This window comes from Anguilla anguilla, chromosome 13 (assembly GCF_013347855.1).
Source record: "Anguilla anguilla isolate fAngAng1 chromosome 13, fAngAng1.pri, whole genome shotgun sequence".
NCBI classification, from domain to species: domain Eukaryota; kingdom Metazoa; phylum Chordata; class Actinopteri; order Anguilliformes; family Anguillidae; genus Anguilla; species Anguilla anguilla.
This window is the reverse complement of record NC_049213.1, coordinates 29,239,251-29,265,983: the sequence shown is the minus strand read 5'-3', so window position 1 is coordinate 29,265,983 and position 26,733 is coordinate 29,239,251. Positions and strand designations below refer to the sequence as shown.

Genomic DNA, 26,733 nt, shown 5'->3' with positions numbered 1-26,733 from the left:
CAACTGTTTTGGAGCATTGTTTGTTCATATATGTATTAAAAAATATATATGAAATGGGATTTAAAGGGTGACAATTTCCCTATTAAACTAATGTAACCGAGCGCCTTGCATTAGCAATTAGATAACAATACCAGCTTCCTCCGCCATTAACATACGATTATGAATTAGTGCCCTCCTTTGAATGTGACATATATAAAAAAGAACACAAACTTCATGTAAGCTTTATAAAGACCTACCTCTTGCGCGCAACCAAATGCGCAGTCACTGAATCTATCTCGTCTGCCCTACTTAACTTCTATAAACCAGAAGATTATTTCTGACATTAACTAACGACAAAAACAATGTTTGCTAAACACTGCTCTGTAGAGGCAAACAAACTGAGGTTAGAAATAACTTTAGTCTGAAATATCGGCCAAAGTTGTCTTGTGAAATACTGCGCAGCTCATCTCAGGAGTCCTCTCCAATAAACATAATTCATATACTTTCTAAAGTATTTAGCAACTGGGCTATAGCGATAGTTATGAATATGGGAAAGTTCCTGTGCTCGTTTATTGTAACTTGGTGAACTCTGCCATTCTCCTGCTGTTGCGGATACTTGTCAGATGCTTATGACAATAACAGCATTTCCATGTTTCGGTGGCCCTCTGCCATGTTTCCAAACAATAACAAACATGTTTGTCCAAAGATTTTAATTTATTTTTTTCCTTAATTGATTTGAGAACGTCATGCCGAAAAGATTTATGTCGGATTGTGCTGAATATCATACCAAAAGAGGTCAATTTTGATGTATATATTTATCTATTTATTCTTAAAGAGCACGTAACCACATCGGCACAGCCCAGTTTTCTTTTAATTGCTTGCTTATGACAATCTGTTCATGAAAATAGTTTTTTTTTCCGTTGTTCCGTTTTAGTTCAAAGTCTTAGGACGTAGATTTTTATATTATGTATCACATTCGCACTTCTATCTGAACGCAAACATTAATTTTATTGCAATCACTTCTGTATTATTTGAATGACTATGTGTCATACTGACATTACTGCGTGTCAGAATATTAGGCCTACCTAACACGACCATCACACAAGGGTAAGGTAACACTTCTGAAGGAAGCTTCTGGACGAATAAAGACAAATATGTTAGCGCAAATTAACAGAGAAAAAAACAATAAAAACACCTCAAGAATTCAATGACAATGCTGCCAGCATGAGCCATGAGCATTTTGCTTTCCCTCTGAACCTTCAAGAACCGCACGTCATATTTAACAATGTATTTACTTACCAGAAACTGGATTTAGGTTCGAAAGCCATCTGTGATGGCAAGACTCACATAGAGTAACTTCTAAGAGATGTCCGCAGGAATACCCTCAGAAAGTCTGCAAGATTGGTTGAATGGGCCATGGTCGTGTGCATGTGTGTATTTGTCCAAGGCTCCTGCCTATTTGAATTATACCACGGAGAGTCCTTCTGTGCTAATACAGCATTAATGGTGTTGACCTTGGCTTGGCTTTAATTAATAACCTGGCTGAGTTCAGCAGATTTATTCACTAGCGTTTAGCTGCTAAAGTACACCGGCGCCTATAGAGTATGTAATTGAACCTGAAACGATTGAAATTTAAAAAGTAACCCTTAGTGTACATCTAAATGTCAAACAAAATACGTTCGCAGATCTGGCGGAATCATGTATGATGGGTCAAAATGGTGGAACTGTTATCCTCCACAATGTAATGGGGGACAGCATAGCTAACGGTTAGTAGGCTACTCTAACATGATTACCAAAACACATAATTAAAGAATGAATGTATTGTAACGGATATACAATCCTGTGCATTATACGCAGGCAATTCAAAAGAAAGATAATTCTCTTTGCGACATGCCACGGAAAGAGGTTAACAGCCCACTGAGAGCGTTCAGTAGTCAGGGATGACACAAGACCATGTGGATCTTACACTGCCCCAGTGCAGTGCATGTATTTAATGGGCTGAACATATAAAAATAAACCACAACAAAGCAAAACACATTTTGTACAAATAAAAACCTGAAATAGTTCCATTGACAAAGTTTGATCTGAGTATTTCAATTCTGAGAAGCAGATACAAGATTTACATTGGTAACTAAAACGCTGCAATAGATTACCACAGCAAACCTTGTAAGAAATGTATATACGGTATTACCAAAATAAAATCAAAGGCGTGAATGGCTGGGTTATACCACATAGCTGCTTAATAATAATAATTATTATTATTATAATTATGATAATAATAAAAATAATAATAATGTATTAATCTGGTGACCTGTTAACTGCAATAACTGACAAAGTAAAAAAAAAAAAAATACAGTTGTATTTTCAGTAAATCATATTCATACTAAAAAATGGATCTTCTAGTGCCTCAGTGAGGCCACAGGGTTCTGTCTTATACTTACTGATACTAGATTCCTACAGGAAGAGTTTCACAGGCTGATAAAATATTTAAAAACAAAGCTCTTGAGAAATGTACAAATATAAAAGGCTACAAACATTAATAAATTACATCACTGACACAAAACACTTCACAAGGTGCTAGTAAAATAATTCTGAATCCCATCAGGGTACGAGGACAAGAAGAAGAGGCTGGTCATGGAATGGAAGCGTTTCTGTTAGTTCTCCTCAATGCTTCCTCTCTCGTTTCAGCTGAATTTGTACAATACAGTTAGCATTGTGTGTGTAAGGCCATACAACATTGAATGTTTTTTTTTGTTTGTTTGTTTTGTTTTCCAGGCAACACCTTAAGTCTAATAAAATAAAATGAATGTTAAAACTGTTAAAATAAAAACAGCTCTACTGTGTTTCTAATACAATGAAAAATGAGACTACATATTTATATATTTTTGTTTATAATTTGCAAAAAACTAGTAAAAACATAATGAAGTATTAATAAAAAGAAAACTGATACAAAAAGTAGTAATTTAAAAAGCTATATACAAGCTACATTCTACATACTGTACTGCAATGTAATATAAATGCATATTTCAATCTACAATAATTGGTGCTGCCTGTGAAACAAACATTACTAAGAAAGTATCCCCATGTTAAAAAAAATAAAAATAATAATAACAATAATAATTTTGGATGATGAGGCTTGTCAGAGTTATAGGTCCCATTCATTTAGTGTTATTATTGAATAAATATGCCTTATTCGAGCTGTTCTAAATGTGCAAAAGCAAATTTAAAGTTTGTGTCTATAATACTGATTTTCTCAAGAACTGTCACCGTAACAGTCCCTTCTCGGGAGAAACATGTGACCACGCAATATGTGACATAACAGTGAAGCAAACGGAAGGTCTCTCTCTCTCTCTCTCCCCTCTCTCACAGACACATGTACATGCCCACACGCATACGTGTATGCAGACATGCACTCATACAAACAGAAGTGCCACATATATACTGTAACTTCGCTTTGATATAGAAGTCTTTCAGAAGATTCGTTCGATATGGGGCTGGGCTAAAATTCTGTGTGTTTACTTAAAACAAATCCTCTAGGATCAGTGTAACACTGTCCTGTGGAATGCGATATTTCATTTAGAATGAGAATACCAAAATGATGAAATACTGAATTTCAATGCAGTGTCTACACATGATTTTGTGCTGTTGCTGTTTCTTGCAGACGGCTTCAACCTATATATTATTATTTATGCATGGGAGCCCCCCATTATTAATTTAATAAATGGGCTTAAAATATGAACTAGCTTGCAGTACGTATACTTGCACATTTGATTTATGAACAGTGATCAACATATACTTTCCCTTGGCTGGACAGCTCTCGACTCCAAGATTTAGGTTATGTTACAGGCTGTGCATTTTCAAAATTGTTTCAGCGTTTGCTAAGCTTCAGAATAAGAATGCATCTGGCCCGGTGTGACTAGGCCATTATTTTGTGAACGTAAGAGTTTAGCGCGGCTCACAAAATGACTTTCATCTTAGTGCTTTGTTGATTTCTTTTGCAAGTGCCGTTTGGCTTTTGTTAACCTATCTAAGACGTTAAAAATGATTTCACATCAATAAATATTTTACTGATAGTGCTTAGCAAAAAAAGTAAGTCAATAATAAATCAATCAATCTCATCAGTTAATATTTTAACAAAAGGCTAAAACCCAGGAAAATGGGGGGAGATTGGAGGGGTAAGAGGGTTCATTTGTACTAAAATATGCCCCACTGGTAAACATTCAATTCATGACAGTGACAAGCCAAATCCAAATTGGAGGAATGAATTCTAGGACTTTACTTATATGCCATCCCCACTCCCCCTTAATGAAAACTAAAACAAAATGTGCATGCATGAAATTGACAACATGCAAGGGATACTTTCTGGGACTTGGAATGACTGCAATGTTTTTTTTCCTTTTGAAATTTAGTTTTTAGCAACCCCTGATAGACTGACAGCTGTAGTAAAATGAGACACATGTATTTCTTAAAAAATATTTATAGCAGGTATTCTGTACACTTTAATATCTGAAAGTTATAAAGTATAAGTAGAGGCAAAAACCTATCTGAACTATGGTCTTCTTAGAAACTGATAATGTAACCTGTTTTACTCCTCTTTTTGTGTGGTAGTTTTTGCTGCTGTTGTCCATGATCAGAGAGGAGTAACGGGGTTGGGGGGTGGGGTGGGGTGGGGTGGGGGGCCGTCCCGGCCCCGCTCACAGGAGAAGCTTCCCATTCCGGTGGATTTTTAGGATCTTTCCCAGTCTCTGTTTGGCTGTGGCCATGCCTTTCTTTAGCCGCTTGGCTGTCGGGGGAGAGGGAAGCAGAGGCTGTTGACGGGACGTGCTGTACTTTATGGACCCAGTAAAGGTCGCTTCCTGCCTGCTTTAAGGGTGTTTTCTACTTTGCCTAACCCACGCCGACTTCTGTTGAGATGACTATTTAGTACATAACGTCACGTCGGGGAAGCCAGATGAAAAACATGCAGCCAGAAACATGTAGGCTGAGAAGCTTCTTTAATCCCTGCCCTGGGAAACTGATTTGTATTATTGCTTGGAGTCGTTTACATTGTCCTGACAGTGATCCATAAAGGATAACTTTGGGTGGATTCGGTGTATAAGACACGGAAGCTCAATAAAAATGTATACTGTGTTGTGTCACAGTAGTGCAAAGTGCTCTGGATAACAGCGTCTGCTAAATTCCTGTAATGTATTGTAATACTGGCCTCATCTATGCTACATGTAATACATCTAAAATCCAATTTTCAACCTGAAGCACTACACTCTCAGTCTGCCTCATGCACCTATTCTGGCCCTTACCTTTACTCTACAGGTCAATTCACTCAGTTCTTCTATCTAAGTTATTAAAGATCGCTATTGGCTGTGACCCTAACGGCTTTGTCCTGCCTAAAGGCAGTGAATGCAGATCCAGGGCGTGGCCGGCGCTCACCTTTGGCCTCGGCCGTGACCCCGCGCTCGCCCTTGGCGGAGGAGGCGTTCTGGGAGGAGGTGGAGGGCCGTCTCTGGGTGAGGAACACGCCCGGCGCCATGGGCTGGGAGCCGCCCGCCGCCTTGCCCGTGCCGGCCGTGTACTCGTGGTCGGCCAGGCTGCTGTCCTGCGCGTCCAGGGCGGGCTCCGGGGAGCTGCTGTCCTGGCACACCTTGCGGGGCTCCTCCTGCAAGGCCTTCTTTTTGGTGCTCTTCTTCTTCTTCTTCGTCTTCTGCTGCTCCTGCGAAAGAGAGACGCGCGCGTGAGAACGGCCAGGTGAGCGCGTCTCCGTCCGACGGCCCCGCCCTGCCGGATCACCTGATCACAGAAACAGGCGCCAGGTGACTTCTGCCCATTTCTTTTTCCCGACAGAGAAGCCTGTTAATTCAGCAAAGGGAGGTGAAATTATGGTTTGAATTCCAACTGAAAACAGCCTCAGTATATAAAATATACAAACTGACATTTAAAAAAATTGTTTACCATATTACCTCATTTGCCTGGTGCAGTGAAGTTTCCATAAGACGCTACACTAGAATAAATCAGTATTAGCATGTATACACCCTCACCTTTTTGTTTTTAAAGCAATTACACAAAAACCTTTTTGTAATTAATTATGTCGTCATGGTTATATAGTTTAATACAATATGTATCACGTACTACCCAAATACCAAAAATTGCACCAAAAAATATTTCTTTGGCAATCTTGCCCACCCTCACACTGAGGTACGTGTAGCCACACTTATGTATTAAAAATTATGAAGTAATGGAGGGCTCATTTTTCTATGCAAACATATATGCAAAAGACCATATTTCATTTCAAAATAAACATTGTACCAAACATTTTCATGTGCTAAATTTAAGAGTGCCCAACTGATTAAAAATGCAAGTCAGATTATTCAAAATTGGTGAAATATTCTTAAATGGAAAATTATTCATCCTGTGCATCACTGTTTCCCACTTCCATCATTTCCATTTCTAATCGTATACGGCAGGTGGTGTGTGTGCGTGTGTGGCCAGATGGTGTGTGACAGGCCATTTTATTCTGACAGAATCCATGGTTGTCCCACCTGAATGTTTTATATGTAAACCCAAAGTATGCACAACAGTGAAAGCACTGCAGGCCGGCGCAGAGACCGCGGACTTTCAGCACCCCGAGGTGCGCTCACAGACCTGGTGGGACAGTTTGGCTGCGGCGGCCGCCAGCCCCGTCTCTATGGACGCCACTCTCGCCCCCTCCCGCGCCGGCCTTTCCTGTCGCGGGACCGAGGGTCCGACCCGTGCTGCGGTACGGCAGAGAGGCACACGTTACAGCCGTGGGTCGCGCATCTCACGCACACGCGTGCGCGAAGGCGCGCGCATGCAAACATGCACGCACGCGCACGCAAGCATACAGACACAAGCACGCACGCAAACGCACACACACGCACACAAGGGCACACACACACGTGCACACACAAGAGGATAAGGACTTATCTTACTTTGTATGATTCAGCTCAGCAACAGAGGTGCACACTATACACATAGATCTCATCATACATACATACTAAAATGAGAGTGCTTTCTCTTATAATGGGATTCAATTAAACTTCAGCTACATTACAAAAGCAGTTCCCAGTGCACACAAATGTACATGTAAGTATATTTAAACAGGAATCTTATCTGATTCACTTTAGCTTCATCTGTAGGTCATCTGCCTCTTGTGCTCATGGGTAAAGTGTACCTGTTGGGCTATACGGAGTGTCGTCAGAGTTTTTCCGCTTCTTCGATCTGGATTTGAAAATGGGATTGTCTTCCTCCGACTCCAGAGACGGGTAAACTGGAAGAAAAGCCGTAAGTCATGCATGGTTTCATGCTAAACTGAAACTGACCACGGCAGCAACCCTCAGCCATTTAAATGTTTACTACACAAGTTTCAACTAAATCAATAAAACTACAAGAAAAATAACAGCATCCACAGCTGAGAATGTCTTTCAGTGAACTGCACAACATGGACATGTGAGTGATCCATCTCCATGCTTAGAATGTGTGAAAAAAAGAGAACAACCTCGCTCAACACCACGGACATTCACCAATAAAACAACACACCACAAGATCAACAACCTGAAGATTTCAAATAGTTTTCATATGCCAAAGTAAATGCCATACACTTTAAAAAAAATCAAACTGCATTATTAGCATTGGCCTTCCTGGAATTAATAGAAAGTATGCATTTTTTTTTTTGTATTTGGCCGGACTGTAAGGCCCATCTGCACTACAGCTGCTCTCCTCCCGCCTGTACTGGGCTCCTCTGAGCAGATCCATTTAAGCACACGCTCTTTCCTATAATTAAATTATCAAGATTAAAAATGACCTGTTTACATGAAATCAGGGCCCTCGATGCTCGCGCAGTCTGATAAAACACCGTTCTGGTGCGATTTAGAAAACGAAGTGTTCTTCCTGCTAATCACTAATTAGTACATCAGATCAAACGGCATTTGAAACAACAATCATACACTTGCACTAATAAAATATTAACTAACTGAGGGTCATTCTTGCTGTTTTTGGCCAGGAAGTACAAAGAGCAGATATCTGGTTTCTACACGAAAGGAGGCTTTTGGAAAGACACAAAAGCATCTTAAAGGGGGCGGAAGGAGTTCGGAATTCCAACGACTTGTAAACACAAACCCAGTCATCTGGTCCGAAATGAGAATATACTGTCCAAGTCAACTAAAAGCACAAACAGTGTCTCCAAATGATTGAAAATAAATATACTACATGACATTAAAAAGGTGAGCAAGCCATCAAGAGCCTTGGAAACGCACATGCAGAGCATAAACTGCACAAACACATAAGACCAGAGCACATTACTGCTCTAATCAGAATGAGATTTTCTGTTTCATTAAAATGTTGTTTTGTTTTTCGCCCAGTTGTTCTCGCACACCCGAAACGGTGAGGGCCTTGTTTCGGTGGAGGGGCCTACCGTAATCAGAGTCCTTAAAGCAGGCGTCCAGGTGGTCCTGGTCGTCGTCGAACATCTCGGCGCTGTCCACGCTCACGCTCTTCCGGCTCTTCTTCGGCAGGCGCTTGGCCGGCCGCTTGTTGTTGCCGCCGCCGCCGGCCTTCTTGCCGGACTGCGCCGAGTGTGAGTTGCTCTTGGACTGGCTGTTGCTCCAGGACTGTTGCAGGCAGGTCTCTGAAGACTGCAGGTTAGCCATGGACAACATGCCCTGAATGGCCTCCTGTGTGCTGGGGGATGCAGGTGGCTGACTGTAAGTACGTCAATAAGAAATACACAACACACACACATTACTCAACGCCAAAGCGGCAGTGGGGCTGAAGACAACTGAGGCCGGGTAAACACCATTACCCCGGCAACCACGGCTCTGACCTCTCTGACCTCTCATATGAGCATACAGGCTTCTGAGCAGATACACTGACCCTATGCGCTTCACGCATCACAGCTGGCTTCTGTTCACCTGACTGCTTTAGGTCTTTTGTATCCGTGCTGATTTTAGAAGACAAATCACTGGAAATTAACTTTATGACTGGAAAGTATAGTTTAGCTAGTCAACATTGAACTCACCTGTTATATACTAATGAATGAAGTAGGCACGTGTGTTCACTGATTATGGTGATCATCTAAGACCTTCGGTAGAAAGGTCAAGAATACAGAAGTGGATGCCTTTATTTTCTGTTCTGTATCGTTTTGGCCATACTATACAACCATTGCTTTTTAGCATTCAGTTCAACCTGCCAGTTTATATTTTCTGTAATATTCTCAGCTCTTATTGCTGCTTAATTGTGAAGTAATATTATAGGGAGGTGAGCATGTAATTCAAAGATTATGGGTTCAGTTCCCAGCTGGGTGCTGCAGTTACACTCTTGAGCAAGGTACATTAACCAAATTGCTTCAGTAAAAATATCCAGCTGTATAAATGGTTGAACATAAAAACGTAATCTAAGTCACTCTGGATAAGAGCATCAGCTAAATTTAAAAAAAAAAGTAATGTATAAAGAGGTATATGTACATATTTATAAAGACCCCATAACTGAGACATGATGAATTGTTCAATATACTTTAAATGTAATAAGGCACGGACAGTAAGGAGTGCCTTTCACTTTAAGAAACCTGCAGGAGTAACCACAAAATCAAGATTATAGCCTATTAAGTCATTATCCAGTGAACAGAAACAAAGAGCAGTGGCAATTTAATGTGGTTATAATTGAATGTAGTTGTTTCCTCTCCACGGTCCTGCAGTCATCTGTCAGTTTTAAAAGCACTAAAAACAATCACTGAGAAATTAAAATATTTTAGCCATGTTTTTGTCTGTTTTGAGCTCATTTGCAGCCTTTCAGCACAGTGGAAATGGACCATCAAAAACTGACCCAAACAGCAAAATGGCAAAATGAAAAGGAATTGCCTGAAGCAACTTGACAAAGAAGTCATGAATGACGATCAAACAAACACAGACTTTACAAGCAAACTGCTGACAGCAAGTGCGTGTATTATTACTTTTTCCAGCAGTTAATGCTCAATGTACAGGACAGACGCTCTCATTTGTTTCCTTAATCTGAATCAGTCACATTCAGTTTGTTTATTGTCAGTACAATTGCTTGCTGACTCTTAATTGAAAACTAAAAGATTAAAGTGAACGTTATTTTGCATTTCTGAATGGTTGGGATGTGCTGAATAGGTTCAAGTGTGGCCACTAATGCCTGTTATATTCCAGATACAGTGCAGTAATAAGGATGAACAAGCAGGACCTTTGAATCTTAATTTGGGATAGTGATGTGAAATAATTATAAGTTATAAGTTGATAAGTTGGTGCCACATGCTATAACAACCAACTTCCTATCACTTTTAAAACAACTCTGGAGGCTGCTTTGCTACATACACAGAGACTCATACTGGTAAGTCTACTGCTGTGCTCAGGATAGGGTTTTTTCATTAGTTTGTTAGTGTTCGTTAAGGTCATTGCTGGCAGATGGTTGCGTATTTCATACCATGTGGGCTGTGCCATGCTGTCAGATGATTCAAACAGATCAAAATGATGTTAATATTTCTTCTCATTAGTGCCATACGGCAGCACCGGATCACCCTACCTGTTGGCACTGTAGTCGATGCCACCCACTTGCTTGCTGGCCTGCAGCAGGTCCAGAATACCTGCCGCACTGCCGCTTTCCTTCTTGACCTTTGAGTTCCGACCTTTGACTTCTGGCTTGGCCTCTGTGTCTATATGGAGTGATTCCTCATCTGATGACTCTACTTTCTGTTGTTAAAAATGGAAAAAATTACAGAGTATAGTTAGTGATAAAAAGTGACGGTTCTTAAAATATGTACCATATTGTGAAGTGCACCATTGCCTTGCATACCTACTGACACAGATGCAGCAAAACATATTTTTAAAACCTGCTGAAACTGCATCATTTTTTAGAATATTCATATGATAATTAAAACATATTTTCCTAAAGTCTCTAATAACCTTTCAGTTATAGATGACTAAGGCAACTGGAATAAACCAGCTTCTCACAGTAACTACATTCACGCCACAGCCACGTCCCTAATCAGTATGTGGTTGTCCTTGGCTCAGTTTTGACCGTTTTTCTCTTTGATTCACACTGTATGTTGTTTTATGTCTTTCCATAGCAGGGCGATTCTAGCCTGCTCTCTGTACATCACGACCCTGGCCTGGAAAATCAGTGCTGGTAGAAATGAGCCTCACTGGCAATCTGGATGCTTCAGGCAGTTTTAAACACATGCATAAGGAATCTATTAATGCCAGTATGAAGGAGTGAATCTGTTTTTTGATTATTTTCTATAATCAATCATATATTATTGAATATTGCTTTTCGAGAACACATATCATTGTCAGATAAATGAAAATATTTAACTTAATCTGTGTGTCATTTGTGCCCATGGAATGGACAGTATATCCACATAAAATGAAATTTGCCAGTGGAATGGGTGGCTACTGTACACTTTCATAAACAAGCAAAAGTTTTTACCTTGGGAGCTGCAGACAGAAGCTTTGGTTTTTTGGATGGTTGAACAGGTTCTTTAATGTTTGATAAAACTAGAGAGAAAAATATGCAAAATTTCATGATGACGGTACACGAAATAAGCAAAAATCATTATGACATACTACTGAATGGTGTTTCCATTGTCTTTTGTAAATAAACATATAGCATGGAAAGATAAATATAAATGATACCTACTGTATTTTAAAAAATGTATTTTATTCTAAAACTTGTCTTTATAGAATTTCTAGAACTTTGAATACACTGAAATTTCATATATAATACATTTTGCAAAAAATAAATTAGAACAAATTACAAAAAAAAAAGAAAATTGCATTTGAACGAACTTGAACAAAAAGTAGATAATATGATATGTGACCTTGCTTTGAACAGATTATTTGCTTCCCATCACAGTTTGAGGTGTGCAACAGCCCAAAATTACCAAACAGAAAACTTAAAATGGGATTGCTGATCAAAAGACACTGTTGGGTAAAAAACACAACTTAATCTAGTAAAACTAAGGATGGGGACAGCACCATAGACTGAGGCAGCAGAGACTGTGGCTGCCAGGCCAGCAGGACGATGCAAAATTGGCTCTAGAACCACCCAGGGATAGAAGGGTTTGTATTTGCCAGGATTACAGTGTCTCATCATGCACTAGTGCCCCCTGTTGGTTGATCAGGTGTCCACAGGTCCAAATGGTTGACAGGCACAAGAAACGTTTCCCTCCGTGCAAATCTGACCTGTGAACTGCAGTATATGTGCAGGCCTGAAACACAAACTGCAGTATCTGTGAGCTCTAATATATACAGCATGTCATCAGCCATTCCAAATTGGGGAGAAAAGGAGGCAAGCTTAAAAAATAAAGCCGCATTCAGCGTTGACCGCTGCTAGCAAGGCACACTCACAGGACAGGTCTCTTTTTGTCGCGTTCTTTTTCCTCCGGATGGGGAACTCGTCGATCTTCAGCTCTCCCTCGTCTGATACGTACTCGTACTCGTCCCTCACCGGTTTGCCTTTGTCCTCTTTCAAGTTTTGTAACGATCCGAAGATGCCGGAGTTGGTCTGGGGTTTGAGGCCTTTCGAGCTGAGGGGAGAAGCACGCTAAAATAAGCATTCCACGTGGACCAGCCGTCAAACCAAAGGAGCTTATAGCAATAGGTCACTGCAATTATCTCAGGAACCTTCCCGAAGAATAGGTTCACCTACACATGCAGATGTGCACCTGCTTTCAATCATGGCCTATGGCCACTTTTCCAGAATCATGTGTACTTTCCAGTCTAATCGCATGTTTACTGAATCTAGCAGGACTGCACATATCCATACCTCAGCAGTTTTTTATTAGAAAAGGAAAAGGCAAATTTGTTGTCTTTATTTCCTGACAGCGGCGTCTTCTCAAATTTGTGTTCTTCTTCCATTTTTAGCAAGGAATCTGGTTTACTGTTCTATAAAAAAGAAGAAGAAAAAAAGACTCAATTTGTTGTAACCAAATACAAATGCTATTTTGACAAAAGCTTGCAGACTGAATTGCTTCTAATGCTACATAATTCCAGTGTAATTTACAATACTGCCGCACTGTGGAACATTTCACCAGCCATGGAACAATGTTATAATGAAATATACTTTCTGTTTAAGAGTTTACAGTTTTTATTATCAATAAAAGACAATGAACACAGCAATAAAAAGAAAAACAAATGCAACATAAATTTAACATCACAATTTACTTACATCATGGACACCCCTATGCAAACTGTACATTTGTCTTGGCTTGTTTGCCTAAGTTCAGTTAATGTGTTTACTTCTCTCTTCCCAATGAAAGAAACAATTCCCTGTAAAAATGCAGACTGTAAACCTTTACCAGACTCAAGTGTGATCAAGAGTGAAAGACCATAAAAGATCTGATCTCTGATGACCTCGGTGAATGTTTGACTAGATTTTACACCATCTGCAAACGTTTGAGGATCTGCTAAGGAGCACTTGGATCAAGATACTTGGAGTCACTACAAACATTCCAGACCTGTTTAGCATATAATTTTCCATGAAACTAAATCCGTCTAATGTCTTCCGTTCTCCAAAATGAAGCTTTCCTACAAAAGCCATTCCATGTTATTTGGCGATAATGACAACAATTTTTTTTTTCATGAAATGTGGAGGCGTATGTACACACTCTGCTAAAATGCTGTTAATATGACATTGTTCCATTAGTGAAACTCTTGCAGCAATAGGCAGAAATTAAGTTAAACTCTGTGGCGGAGAGAAACGTACCTTTGATTTGATTTGGAATGTTTTTGATTTAGAATACGTTAATTACTTTTCACAATCGCTAAAACACATAACATTATTATGAAAATTTAAAAAATAAAAAATGCTAAAACTTTTTTTGATTTCTATAATATACATCAGCTTTCAAACCCTCCGTCTGTAAATGAAACAATCATCTATTTACACTGGCCACACATTTGTAAACCAAGTCAGTGTGTTCCAATTCCGTTTGTTGCTTTTCTCACCTTGTACTTCCATTTTGCCTCTGTTTTGTTCTTGTTCTGCTCTCGCATTTCGAACTTTTCAACATCATTCTGCTTGCTTATCTCTTTCTCCGACATACTTAAAACATTCTTGGTAGCCTGTTTATTAAAAAAGACATTGTATATGCTTGTATACATAGTTACATTAAATATTATCAATCCTCAACCTTGGAGAGATTTGTATTAACTACAGTAAAAACGTGTTTCAAGATCGTATCTAAAAAAAAAAAAAAAGAAAGAGCATGCTATTTTATTTAAAGTTGGAAATGTTTTCCTGAAGTACCCATATTAGGCTAGGGCTTTCCTTCAGCAAACCCTGAACGATAAGCTTATATGCAAAATAATGGCATCATAAGCATTCCCCAGAAAGTAATGGTTTTTTCTTTAACCCTGAGCCAAAATGTATTTAAGGAAAGTGAAACTGTAACATGCGCATGCATTGCGAATTATTTAAATAAAGCCAGGATTTCCGTGCTACATGCACATCACAGAAAAGCACAAGGCCTCACACACCTTCCCTTTCTTGGGCTGGTCCATCTTGGTCAGGATGTCTTTTGCATGGGACTCCAGAGCAGCCAGGCTGGAGGCCTTGGGCACGACGCCACCGTCCTTCGCTTTCTTCCCTTTCTTCTTCCCTCCATCCTTCACTTTGGGGGTCTTTGGGAGTTTGGGGGGCTTGGGTGGTTTAGGCGGTTTAGGGGGTTTTGGGGTCTTCTTCCGGGAGGTTTTTTCTCTGGGCGGGGTGGGGATGTGGGCGGGGGACATGGGCTCCTCTGGTTCCGGGGGGGGCGGAGGGGGCTCCTCGGGCGGTGCCTTGCTGCTGGGCTCGGCCTTGATGGCTTTTGTGGCATTCTGTAAGAGAGCAGCCATTTCCAAGAGTTAAAACATCCATGAGCGTGTTACCAGAAAAGGCTCAAAAAACAATGACAATGGCCCCTAACAAGAGTCTTAGCTTCCTAAAACCTGGGGACCTGAGGGAGTTTGAACTTGCAAATAAAACTCAGATAAGCCTAATACAACACATAACTTTAGCAATAAATTAACATGAGCCTTGTTTCAGCATAGGGAGGGATGGGGGAGGGAGGACATGTGTACATTTGTCTGTAATATAGCCGATATTTGAACTGTTGTGCAACTCCTCCTAAGAGGAAAAGTGTGGTAATGAGACTCATAGGAATGAGAGGTATGAGGTTTCAGAACTTCCCTATTCAATGCAGCCGCTCAAAAGGAAAAACATAAAGTCCATGACAGCAAAAGAAGCAGGTGAACTTATGCCTGCTCAGCTGTTAATGCCCATCATTAAAGGATATGTTCTTCTGGAGCAGGAAATAAAAATTGCTTGAACAACTTCAATCTGAAAGTTTAAATTTAGGATGTAGAACAGGCTGTATGCATTATCCATGCACTCAGCCAACTGTGTGCACTTATGTGTGTGAGTGCACTCGTCCATGCAACACCCTGCACATGCATTACAATGCATCTGGCCCTGGTGGATTGTGCTGCTCATATTTTCATCTTTTGACCCACTCTAACTCATTCATGGAATATGCTTCACAAGCCAAGATAATATTTGTGCACCTTATTATAGGTGCATTGAGGCCACAAGTCCTGACTAAGGATCTAAGCCTCACCTCTGAAATCCGGATCTCTTTGGCAAGGTCTTTAATTAGTTGTGCTGGTTTCATATTTTCAGGAAGTTCATCCTCATGTTCCAGAAGAGCCTGTTGTGGAAATGTAAAAATATTATACATGAAGACAGACTGAATAATTACGCATCAAAACTTTGCCAGGCATCTACACAGGGCCTCCTAAATCCCGTATTCTTAAGGCTGCATATGTTGTTGCACAGAGGTAGGGCAGTTACCTGTTTCTTAGTCCATGACCTGAACGCTCCGTTGATAATTTTGGCCCCGTGTATCAGGTACGGAGCTGGCTGCTTGTTGGCCTTGTGTAAACCTGCAAAGAGACGTTTGCATCAATTGAAGGACGACCCCGCAATAGCCTTCAGCCAAAAATGCAGCAGGGCCAACAGGGTCCTAATGACAGTTGGGACGGAGTTATCTGGGGAGACAGGTGGGCATGACAGACAGAATCCGAGCAGGCGGGTGGGGGTAGGACACTTTATTTTGAGTTGTTTCTTAACAACTCCTGCACAGGCTCTGAACATACATAGAACCACTGAGCACAAAACTGATTAGTCCAGTTGCACAACCAAACTATGCTAGTGCTACAGGTATGTAAGTACAGCTACTAACTGTAGAGTATAATCAATGGGAGAAAGATGTTATTCAGTACAAAAGATGCAATTAGGTTTGAAATTACAACATTTGTACTTATTGCTGCCTGGTTATTTCATAACCCATTCATTAAAGTGGTTCTACTTGAACAGCACAAATAATATGGTTCCAACCAATGCAAATTTACACAAAACAAACCTTGTAATAACATCGACTGAAAGAACAGTTGTTCTTACACGGTCACAAAATGCTGATTTATTTATGCAATTATCTCAGCAATTTGATGTTTGAGCAAACTTTGAGCAAAGTTGACAAGCTTACACGTTTCACACTGGTCCAAGCACTTAGGCTTCCCACATTTGAAATAAATTGTAAAAAATGTCTGCAACTGCCCTAGGGGTATAGGACCTGCTGAACAGGGGTAGGGAAATGTGTGTTAGTGCACTGTTCACTTACACTTCGACACAGACATACAGTAAGAGACAAACATTAGCCCCAGACCACTGGAAAATCTCAATGCTGAAATATTCTCTATGGGTGAATGCATACATGTAGAGACAATACTTTACAGATAAAGAACAGTACACTGTTAATCTCTCTTAGAGTGGGCTTTCTCCATGGAGCTGCTTCTTCAGTTTCTCATGAGATCAAAGACGGGTTCATTCACACCACAGCCGCCCATGGCTAAAGTTACCACCTCATTTCAGCATTTTATCCAGGACAGCTAGGATGAGATCGTCTTGGCTGCAGGGATGTGGAAAAGGAACTGCTAAAAGATATAGAATTTTAAAATGCTTGTGGGCACCTTGTTGTTTGATCTATTACCTTTGGTCACTAATGACCTAGAGAGACCAGTGTGAAATAATTAAATTTTTATAAGACAAAACAGGCATTAAAGAGATTTGTCTTATGAGATCAAAAAGATATTAAAGATATTTCTCACTGAGTGCTTTGTGTCAACAGGGAGACAAAGACTGAAAGACACAAGAAAAGTCACTTATTTCTATTCAGAGCTGTCTATTCATAAGAACAATGTGTAAAAGCTGATTCTCAGCATTATTACACATAACCTTAGAGAAACTTTCCTTAACAGCTTTTGCATGGTTTCAAACACAACCCTGGAACAAACGTTAACTAGCCTCCACATGTGCACATTTTTCAGATTACAAAGCCTGCAAGTGATGCGGAAACGAAGCCAGCACTGGTGCTTGATTTCTCAAAGCAAATAATCGTAAGAAACTCACAACATAATCCGAAAGCTTTTAATAATTGAAGACATTCTGCATGATGCCTAATCACTCGACTAAATAGAAGCAGGATATACATCCAACTGGAATCTCTAATAACCTTTAAAGCAGTCGCATGCGTTTGTGTAAAGCATGCCTCAATGGTGATTACATTGGATTCGACACATAGCCACTACAGGAAATATATCCCACACTGCATTTAAATTAATAACATCAAGACAAACTGGAAGAAGAAATTTTATCTCCGGGAGGCGATGACCCAGAATTGGGCAAAGGAGGGGGCCGATTTAGCAAAGTCAAACCTGAACTCACACAGTGAAGGTCGAACCAACAGACCCCATTGGGGGGGGGGGGGGGTTTGTTAGATCCCTGTTGTACCGTTTCAACAATACCCCGCCCCCAAAACTGATCATCTAAAGCTACAGTAAACCGATGCGGTCTAACAAAGCTGGAAACATGCACTTAATGGCTAATCTGGTGAAATTGTGCTTATTAAAAAAAATAGGGGAAACATAAACACAAATGGTCGTGCCATGGAGCTGTAATGGAGCAGGCGATTCCAGCCGCAGCCAAGCCTTTTGAAGCTAATCATCTGTGAACTTGTGATGCTCTGATTTAATGACTGAAATAATACTGGAGGATCCAGCTCTTCATCTGCTCTGCAGACCTCAGCCAGAAACACGCAAATGCAGCGGAGGATCAGGAAGCTGCACTTGAGCTCTGGGCAGCCAGATCTGCCATTATTTTTCCATTTCCTTTCCTTTTTTCCTGCTTTATTGGAAACACGTCGGGCCAAAAAACCGGGGGAAAAGTCAATGGCATGTAAATCACAGATTTTTGTCGATTCCAAGATCGAGGGGCTCTAATGCTCAGAAGATCGAAGCTTGTGTACAAGGCCTCGTGGTTTGATTTATCTACGCCTGCAGTGTGCGAGGTTTGTTGGGTCGGCGGAGCGGGCCTCGGAGAGAGGGGATTAAGCGTGCTTTCTGACCGATAAACAACCGGTCACAGGACACATCGTTCTGATGCTCATCTGTGGCACAGAGACTCCAGTCCCTGTCTGGAGTCAGCAGACCCGGCCACCGTACCCTCAGCAATCGCAGCGTTCACCATTCAGCGCTTACTTTTGAACCGCTCCAGCAGATGCCGCCCCGTGTACCAGCACGCCGTCTCAAAGTTGGAAAAGGGGGTGAGGCTGGCAACCTTCAGCCGTTTTTCCACTTCGTATGCTCTGGGATAAAAAAGGAAACAGCGCCTGTCAATAACCAGTTACAGACATCGTCGACAGAAACAACACATTATAAAAACAGCGCAGTCACAGAGTTTTAACAAACGCAAGGACCCGTTTCTTCAGATAAGTAATGCACACGCCTTGCACTCTTGGGAATGAAATATTTACACCAGTGGCGAGTGCTAATCCCTTCACCGCAGTGATATAGATCCTTTGAATCTTTAAACCTGGAATGGTGAGGGTTTGAGCCCTGGGCAATGTTTCAGTTTGTAAACTCATTTGAGTGTACGTACGGCACATTAAAAACTTAAACTACTTTAAACTACGACTCCTTACAAATTGAGCCATTCCAACTATTTCACACTTATTTCAGCATTTCACTTTAAGGATTCACTCTTTCTACATAACTGAAAATATCTTTAAAATGTTGTCTAGTGGAAGACTACTGGACAGACAGATGACTCCAATTTGCAGTCTATTCAATACATAAACAAGTCTCACAAACACCCTGGACTTCAATTTAAAGTAAAATGTATTGTGCTATGTAAAGCAGTTGGGTCTCTTCTTCTAATGGTTCTACAACATAATTTACAGTAAACTAGTCTTAATCAATTTATTTTAATGAAGAAACGATTGATCTGTGATTAATGTAATCCATGTACAAATGTACAGAACTCACCTCATCTGCATCTCCACACTTAGGTTGTGTATAAAGTGGCCAGAGAAGGCCAGACAGTCCACTGGAGTAAGTATTGCATTTATCCACCCTGGGAGAGACAAGATGACAGAGGTCACACAACAACGGGGTTGATACGCAATACTACCTGTGATTGGAATTGGTGATCATAGCATGTGTCACCACCTTAATGTGGGTGCAATTGGTTTCCAAGACTATTCATTCAAATTGGTTCATCTACCACTAGATGAAAAGTGACAAGTTAAGAAGAGGTTGTAGTCTGTTTTTTTAGAGAAGATGGAAAGGTTTTCAATTTCCGTAAAGGTTTCTGAAGAGTGGTTCTGAAAAGGCTTTATTCACAGAACTTTTTGGTTGTTATGATACTCGAAATAATCCATTGGAAGTCAGTTGCAAGTCTGACATACTGTACCTGTACTTGTCAACAGACGTACCAGAAAGGTTATCGTGGGCCACAGGTTTCACAGCAAATTTCACAGCTTGTGAAAACCTGACATACTGTGCTACAAAGTCACACTCATCTGTATTCAGCATCCAGAAAAGTTCTTGCCGACACAAACACTATGACTCATTCCTAGCATGGCCCAGCCATCATCAAACAAAATCATCCTCAATCCTTTCAATGCTATTTAAAGACACACTGAACATCAGGAATCGCAAACCCAGTCCTGGCCTGCTGCAGCATCCGCTTGTTTCTAGTGTTGCTAACAAAAGTGCTTAAGTTGACTTATTGACTGGCTAAACAGTTCACAGGCCTGGTTTCCACACACCTGACTGAAAGGAAACAGCACAACCCTGCAGAGTTCCAGAGCTGCAGTTTCAGATCTCTGCTGTAGATATGAAGCATTGCTGAAGGCTCACCTGATGGAATAAGCAGGGTCTGCCCCTGCTTCAGGGTGCACTTGTAACACTTGTCCACCTGATCGGCGAAGAACATCTCGCTGTGATTGGATGAGGACCTCCAGCGCTCATACAGGGCAAGGTTGGCAGAGGTGGGCTTGATTAAGAAGAAGATCTTCTCCCCCTGAAATGACCACGTCATTATTATACTAATGTGGTGTTTCTGGCAGTACGCTGGTTCCATATACCAATAAACATTCACTCTGTTGGTAAGTAGTGCTTGAATATCCCTCATAGGGAAAATCAACTAGTTTCATAGTTCACTTCACACAAAATGATCACACAAGATGATCGCATATATACATATATACAGATGTTGCACATTATGTGGCTTTATTTTATAAAATAAATAAATAAAACCCTAGCTAGTATTGTGCTGTTAATTGTAAAGCCTGGCTGGGTTGAATGTGTTTCCATATCTCTTTCAGAGACATTAGCAGTGTCATTAGGCATTAGACTGCTCCTCAAGCATCGTCTCATCGGCAGTGAAAACCCATCACACCTTGAGAACGTGGTACCAGACGGAGGCTCCGCCGCATTCGATGTGGAAGTCGGTGTAGCTGTCCTTCACGCAGATCAGGCAGTACTTGGTCACTTTGGGCTTCCCCAGCAGGGCGTCGTCTGGCCAGTAGTTCTCCACCCAGGACAGCTTCCGCACAATCTGTGGACTCTCCACTATGCTCGACATTCTTCAGGGGACATCAGACACACAAATTTAGCCCTTCCCATACCCCCATCGCCGTGAATATCTAACCCATAGCATAAAGATTTGTATTAAAATCTGATTTTCTTCTTTACCATGAAGCTAAAGATCCACAAAAAAAGCAACCAAAACAAGATTTACAGTTACAGCATTATATTTGTCTAGTCTATAAAATATGTATTCTTAGAATATGTTCATTTCTGAGGCCAAAATGTACACTTAGGCTGTTTGGAAATATCCTCATAGCTATAACTACTACATTTGTTAGACTATAAAATATAAAATATAAAAATGATCTTATTATGCATTACCTTGCATCAGAAAATTCCAAGTTGATCACATTTAATACACGCTTTCTGTTTGTGCTGTAGTAATAATCGACAAACTCCTTGAGCTTCATCTTGCTTTCAGTCTGTTTGGTAACATCAACAACATCTACAGCAACATCTGGACCTAAAAATTAAATGAACAGTAAACATCAACAATAGAAGAATAAAACAGAAAAGATAAACATTGCACTTGTTTAAGTTAGCCATTTTGCGTACTCCTGTTCACATGATTCATATTAGTTTAATATATGGATATCCCTAACATGCATCTTGGTACAGTGAAATTAGAAATATGTTAGTAAAGCTCATGCAGTCAGGCAATGAACAACAGTGCCCTCTTTTGACATGAATACAGACCCATGTCATATGACAGCATTACAGTAATAATTTTAAGATTATGATCACTTTATTGCCAGTTAACACAATGTAGCATATCACTCCACACGCCCCTGGAGCAGTTATGGGTTCAGTGCTCTGCTCAAGGGCACTTTGGCAGTGTTGATGGGAATGGTGGATGTAACGGCAGCTACATGCCAATTGCTAGCCCACAACTGGAATACACCCATCTGGTCATGCCAAGAATCAAACCACCAACCTTCCGGTTGTCAGTCGACTTCCCTACCTCTAACCACCTGCTACCCTTAATGTTGTACATTACACACTGCTCAAAAACAATATGGAGCCAAAGAGGAGAAATTAACAAAAAAAGAATTACTGTGCTTGATTCTCTGAAATGTAATCATATAATTATATTTGAAGACATTTTTCTAAGGTATTTTTTTTTCTTAGGAATAACTATCTATCATCACCTCAAATCTCAGCCCTAAGAAGCTAAATACCTACTGGCATTCACTGCCACGCAATGGTGAATAACAAAAAAAAAAAAAAATCCTTGCACATACATTCACGCTTTTAGAGCCAAGTTTTCAAATTGTTTTCTAATTCATGACTGAGTTTCTGCACTTACAACAAAAAAAAAATGTATTTCAAACACCAACTACGTAAATTATTAACCATAATTATGAACAGTACTAATGTGCATTTGGTTACATATAGAATATGATATGTATACATATAATATACAACACACAAATACATTTTACATTGTATAGCATAACATGTTTACGCTTTGGGTTTCTGAATGTATGTATCTTATGTATTTAGCTAATGTATTTAGCTAATTATTTATTAACATAGAGAGAACTTTACCGGAACTACAGTGAGAAGGAAAAATTCATTTCAGAAATAAATCAAGACATGAAAAAGATTTAAATTTCCAGGCCGGTGAGTATTCTGTTAGCACTGGAACGTACAAACATGCAGAACGTACATCTTCACAAACAGACCTGAACAGTATGCTAAGTGAATCTTATTATGGAAGGTCAACAAAGAGGCCTTTTGCATATACGGCAATCAGACCATACACAGCTGTAACTCATGCAGTGACTGCTAAGAACACACTAGCATGTGCTCATTTCAGGGAGTGCTGTTATTCTAACAGATAAACACACAGGCATGACCTTGCGAGGGCATACATTCACAAACATATCCATGCAATTGTCTGTGTTGACAGACCATGCATTCTGCATTAAAGTATGTTTAGAGTAAACTTTAATGAGGTTGGTGAAAGGAGACCCAGATATTCTATTCTTTTAGACATTTAGAGGAACCAGTTTTGGTACTTGGAGGGAATCTGCAATCATACAATAAATAACTAATACTTGCCGACATAGTTCTCTACGTCACTAACGTAGAATGTTGGCGCTGGCATTGTCATACCCAGACCGTCTTTCTTCATAACCAGAATGGGTTCTGTGAATCCATGCTCTTCCAGGTACTCCAAGGTCAGCTGGTTTCCATTCAGCTTCACCACAATATCTTCAGAGCTGCAAGGGAAAGCATCTCAGGAAAAGTGCTCTCATAGAAGTGCTCAAGGCCATGTCTTATAGGCGAGAAATGTCATTGCTTATCATTAAGGTTTGCTCCCTAACACTAGCTCCCCGTGCAGTGAACTTGTTTCACTATTATGGAACTAGTTTCCAAAAACTTGTCAGAGAGCGCCACCTACTGAAACATTTTTGAACTGTAAACAATACAGAAACTTTCTGTGGATATGCCCCATTGTAATTCCCAAGAATATTTACATCTCCAATAACAGCACCAGTTGCAACTTAGAATAATAAAAATGTATATATGCGATGACACTTTCGTGTCACAGAAGAACATGCAGCAAGTCAAAGGTTGCAAAGTGTCCTACCTGGGGAATGTCCTACTTCGAAGCTCCTTGATGAACACCTGACTGCCATTTTGGACAGGTTTGACATCAGTGCTTTGCCCTGTGTCATGCTTGTTCCAGTTCTTTTTCTTTTTCACTGAAGGTACACAGACACATTAGCACAGAGCTGTCTGAGTAAGGCCTGCATTCAGAGTCAATGGAGGAACTTAATGTTACCCCAATGATAACTACAGTTCTATTTCTACAGCTAAGCCCAGGTTACAAAGGTTACAATAAAGCCTGATTCAAGAACAAATAATCAGGCCAAACTACATCAGCCCTCAGCAAAGCTGGGAATACACACACGCTGAAGTGCTATTTAAAAAGAGTTATGCTGCTGTATTAAACTGCAAATAAAAAGAAGAAATATAAACGTACATTTCTGTCTACATAAAAACATGATCATTTTAGTACCAAGACGAAACTGAACTTTCAAAACGCAAACCATTTTTTTCAATTACAAGTAGGTTTACCATTAAATACATTTTGTTGATTCAATAAAATACTAGACTAATACATAGACATAGTATAATCATTATTATGAAGCAATTACTGGGACTGTGACTGCAGTTTTCATTTTGGTGCAGAACTTACATGTAGACTTGCCATGGGTCTTCTCACAGTTGGGACAGTGATAGATGTCAATATCTGGAGCCTCATCTTCGTCCACCTCGACACAGCTGAAACACAAAGGGAAAGTCTACTCAGCTGCTGTCGCTCCTATCAGCGGTTTGTACAAACAGAACCTTCCTCATTCTGAATGACTCATGTTCACATATTCAGTCTTTTATTACTCAAATAAAAGACTGAATATATGAATATGCTAAAAAGAAAAAGCTTTAAAAAAAAAAAACAAGGAAACAAACCAGGGAAAAAAATTATTCCCTTCATTTTCAGGAAATAACATTATTCACTCAAGGTTGCTGAAGTGTGTCTGACAATATCAGAATGTCATACAGACAGCACTGAAACAACTTGTTTTAAACTCATTTTTTGACACAATGCAGGGAACACATTTCCCAGCTACAGTCTCTCCCTGCCATGGAGACAGGTAGTCACATGTATCAGAAATAGGCTTCCCTTTCATCTGATATCTCAGTTCTCACCACCTGTACACAGCTCATATCATCAACATCTGGACCTTTCCATCCACTTCACCAGTTTCAATTAGGCAAAATAATATGACTGAAAGTCTACAGTTACAATAACACTTTTACATGTTCACTTCTACACAAACACAAAACATTTATATATATTTTAACGCAGCATGGAAACACTTGATTGTATTTTTTTGACAAGCCCTAGCCTGTCAGTTTGGGGGAAAAAAGTTAAGGCCATGTTTGAGAAGATTATCCATTGTAGTAGGAGACCTGAATTACCTAGATATGGGAGAGATATTCCTGCCACCAGACCACTGCTTCCTGGTATTAAATGCACACACCATGCACACTACCAGCAAAGGGTTTTCTCTAGGGCAACTTTACTACCACTTATGCACCATAAAAACATGTCCTGAATCATGTCAAATGAGGCTGTGGGAGGAACGCCATAAAATCATAGCCTGAGGTGAAGGCAAATACACCTGTTTGATGCACTCACACAAAGCAAAAAGACTGCCTTTTCCAGGGCCCAGACAGCATGGCCTTCTCTCACGATTAAGAATGCTGCGTCACAGGCAAACATCATGCCAGCCCCGTGAGCTGGAACAGGGACGCTCAACAGAGCACAAGAGCAATCTTTGTCCTCCTTGCCTGGCTTCATTCACCGAAAGGTTGTGCTGTGTGAAAACAGGCCCATCTTGGCATGCCCTCTTACACTTTCGTTTCCACTCAAGAAACCACAAAGAATTAAAGTGTATTTTTGTCTTTTTTTTTTTTTATCCTACTACCTGAAGTTATCATCTGTAGTTGTACTTTCGTAGACACAAGACACAACAATCAAATTCACAGTAGAACAAACATTTAGGGTAACTTAAAAATGTTAGGACACATAAATTGTTAATATGGTAACAGAAACAGAAAGAGGAAAGATTAAAAAAACATTTTTCATTCCAAAACTACCTTTGGCTGGATGGTACAAGCTACTGCAGGCAGATGTTGAGTGAAGGTTTTTTCCCCTCTGACATCTTGTCAATCACATCATAAGCCCACCTCTCAGGGGATGGTGTTTTTGGAAGGGGAATTTTATCTTTCACTCTCCTGACAATATTCAGCAATGAAATCTAAGCTGCCAGAGAAAGGGATCCAACACCATCACCGTCTAGCCAGTGAATGTAATGCTTTTAATGTAGGCCTACTGCACACTAAAAAGCAAGCTACATTTAGATAATTCACTAATACAAAATTAGCAAAACATTTTACTCCTTTCAGAATTTTAAGATGAAACACACGCATACCCTATACAATTAATGTAATAATTCAATTTCATTAAAAAAACTATATGTCCGGGGAAGCAGGAATATTGGATTTGGCATTGTTTAATCTAAATACTAAATAAGGACCAGATTTACTAAGGAAATAGTCACAGCACAGAAATATTCACTGTATTACATTTCTGTTGCGGTCACACGTATATTGATGCATTTATGAAGATTTACTAAGACTGGTTCTAATTATGACTCAAATAAATGAAACACCCTTATTTTCAGTTTTTCAGCATCACAATTGTGGATTACAGCATTAGAATACAGCACCAATGGGGAGAAATTTAGAGTGACATCACAAACAAAATTAATTCATTAGGCATGACGAAACAAACAGCAGATGTTAAAAAGGTGGTAGATAAAGGTGGTTACATACAGAAACCTTTCTACAACATAATGAGCGTAAATGTTACATGCGGTGGTCCAAGTGAGAAAATAATATCTGCAAGATCTGCAAGTTAGGGTTGGGAGGGAGGGCACAGCTGAACTTGTGCCCAAAGAGCATTTGAAGATAAAACTTACTATTCGTTCTACACCCAACGGAAGGTTCACAAGACAACCTTTTAAATTTAGAATTGTGTTTTCATTTGCTAGCTTATGGCAAATCAATAGTCCTGGTCCTTTCAATAAACACATAATTTTCACACTATATGAGAACATAAATTAGAAGGGATTAGTACAACAAAATATGCAAATCTATGGGACAACGTGTAATACAAAATGTAGAT

The 26,733-nt window shown here is 40.0% G+C and overlaps 1 protein-coding gene across 4 annotated transcripts in view; it reads right to left on the bottom strand.

Annotated features, from left to right (window-relative positions):
• Window positions 1-2,637: 2,637 nt before the first annotated feature.
• phf2 (PHD finger protein 2) overlaps window positions 2,638-26,733 on the bottom strand; it is a 38,385-nt gene continuing 14,289 nt past the window's right edge. The window contains exons 2-22 of one of the 4 annotated variants that reach the window (XM_035387616.1): window positions 24,178-24,263; window positions 23,566-23,680; window positions 23,034-23,194; window positions 21,291-21,432; window positions 20,779-20,965; window positions 20,238-20,400; window positions 19,362-19,449; window positions 18,576-18,682; window positions 15,832-15,923; window positions 15,599-15,688; window positions 14,481-14,819; window positions 13,950-14,066; window positions 12,769-12,887; window positions 12,351-12,529; window positions 11,431-11,498; window positions 10,528-10,694; window positions 8,405-8,691; window positions 7,166-7,261; window positions 6,616-6,725; window positions 5,407-5,823; window positions 2,638-4,762 (exon numbers count right to left, since the gene is read on the bottom strand). In XM_035387616.1, coding sequence (XP_035243507.1) covers window positions 4,751-4,762; window positions 5,407-5,823; window positions 6,616-6,725; window positions 7,166-7,261; window positions 8,405-8,691; window positions 10,528-10,694; window positions 11,431-11,498; window positions 12,351-12,529; window positions 12,769-12,887; window positions 13,950-14,066; window positions 14,481-14,819; window positions 15,599-15,688; window positions 15,832-15,923; window positions 18,576-18,682; window positions 19,362-19,449; window positions 20,238-20,400; window positions 20,779-20,965; window positions 21,291-21,432; window positions 23,034-23,194; window positions 23,566-23,680; window positions 24,178-24,263 — 3,142 coding nt within the window. In that variant the 3' untranslated portion in view covers window positions 2,638-4,750. The remainder of the gene's footprint in view (window positions 4,763-5,406; window positions 5,824-6,615; window positions 6,726-7,165; window positions 7,262-8,404; window positions 8,692-10,527; window positions 10,695-11,430; window positions 11,499-12,350; window positions 12,530-12,768; window positions 12,888-13,949; window positions 14,067-14,480; window positions 14,820-15,598; window positions 15,689-15,831; window positions 15,924-18,575; window positions 18,683-19,361; window positions 19,450-20,237; window positions 20,401-20,778; window positions 20,966-21,290; window positions 21,433-23,033; window positions 23,195-23,565; window positions 23,681-24,177; window positions 24,264-26,733) is intronic. The other 3 variants (XM_035387617.1, XM_035387618.1, XM_035387619.1) reach the window with 3 other exon arrangements.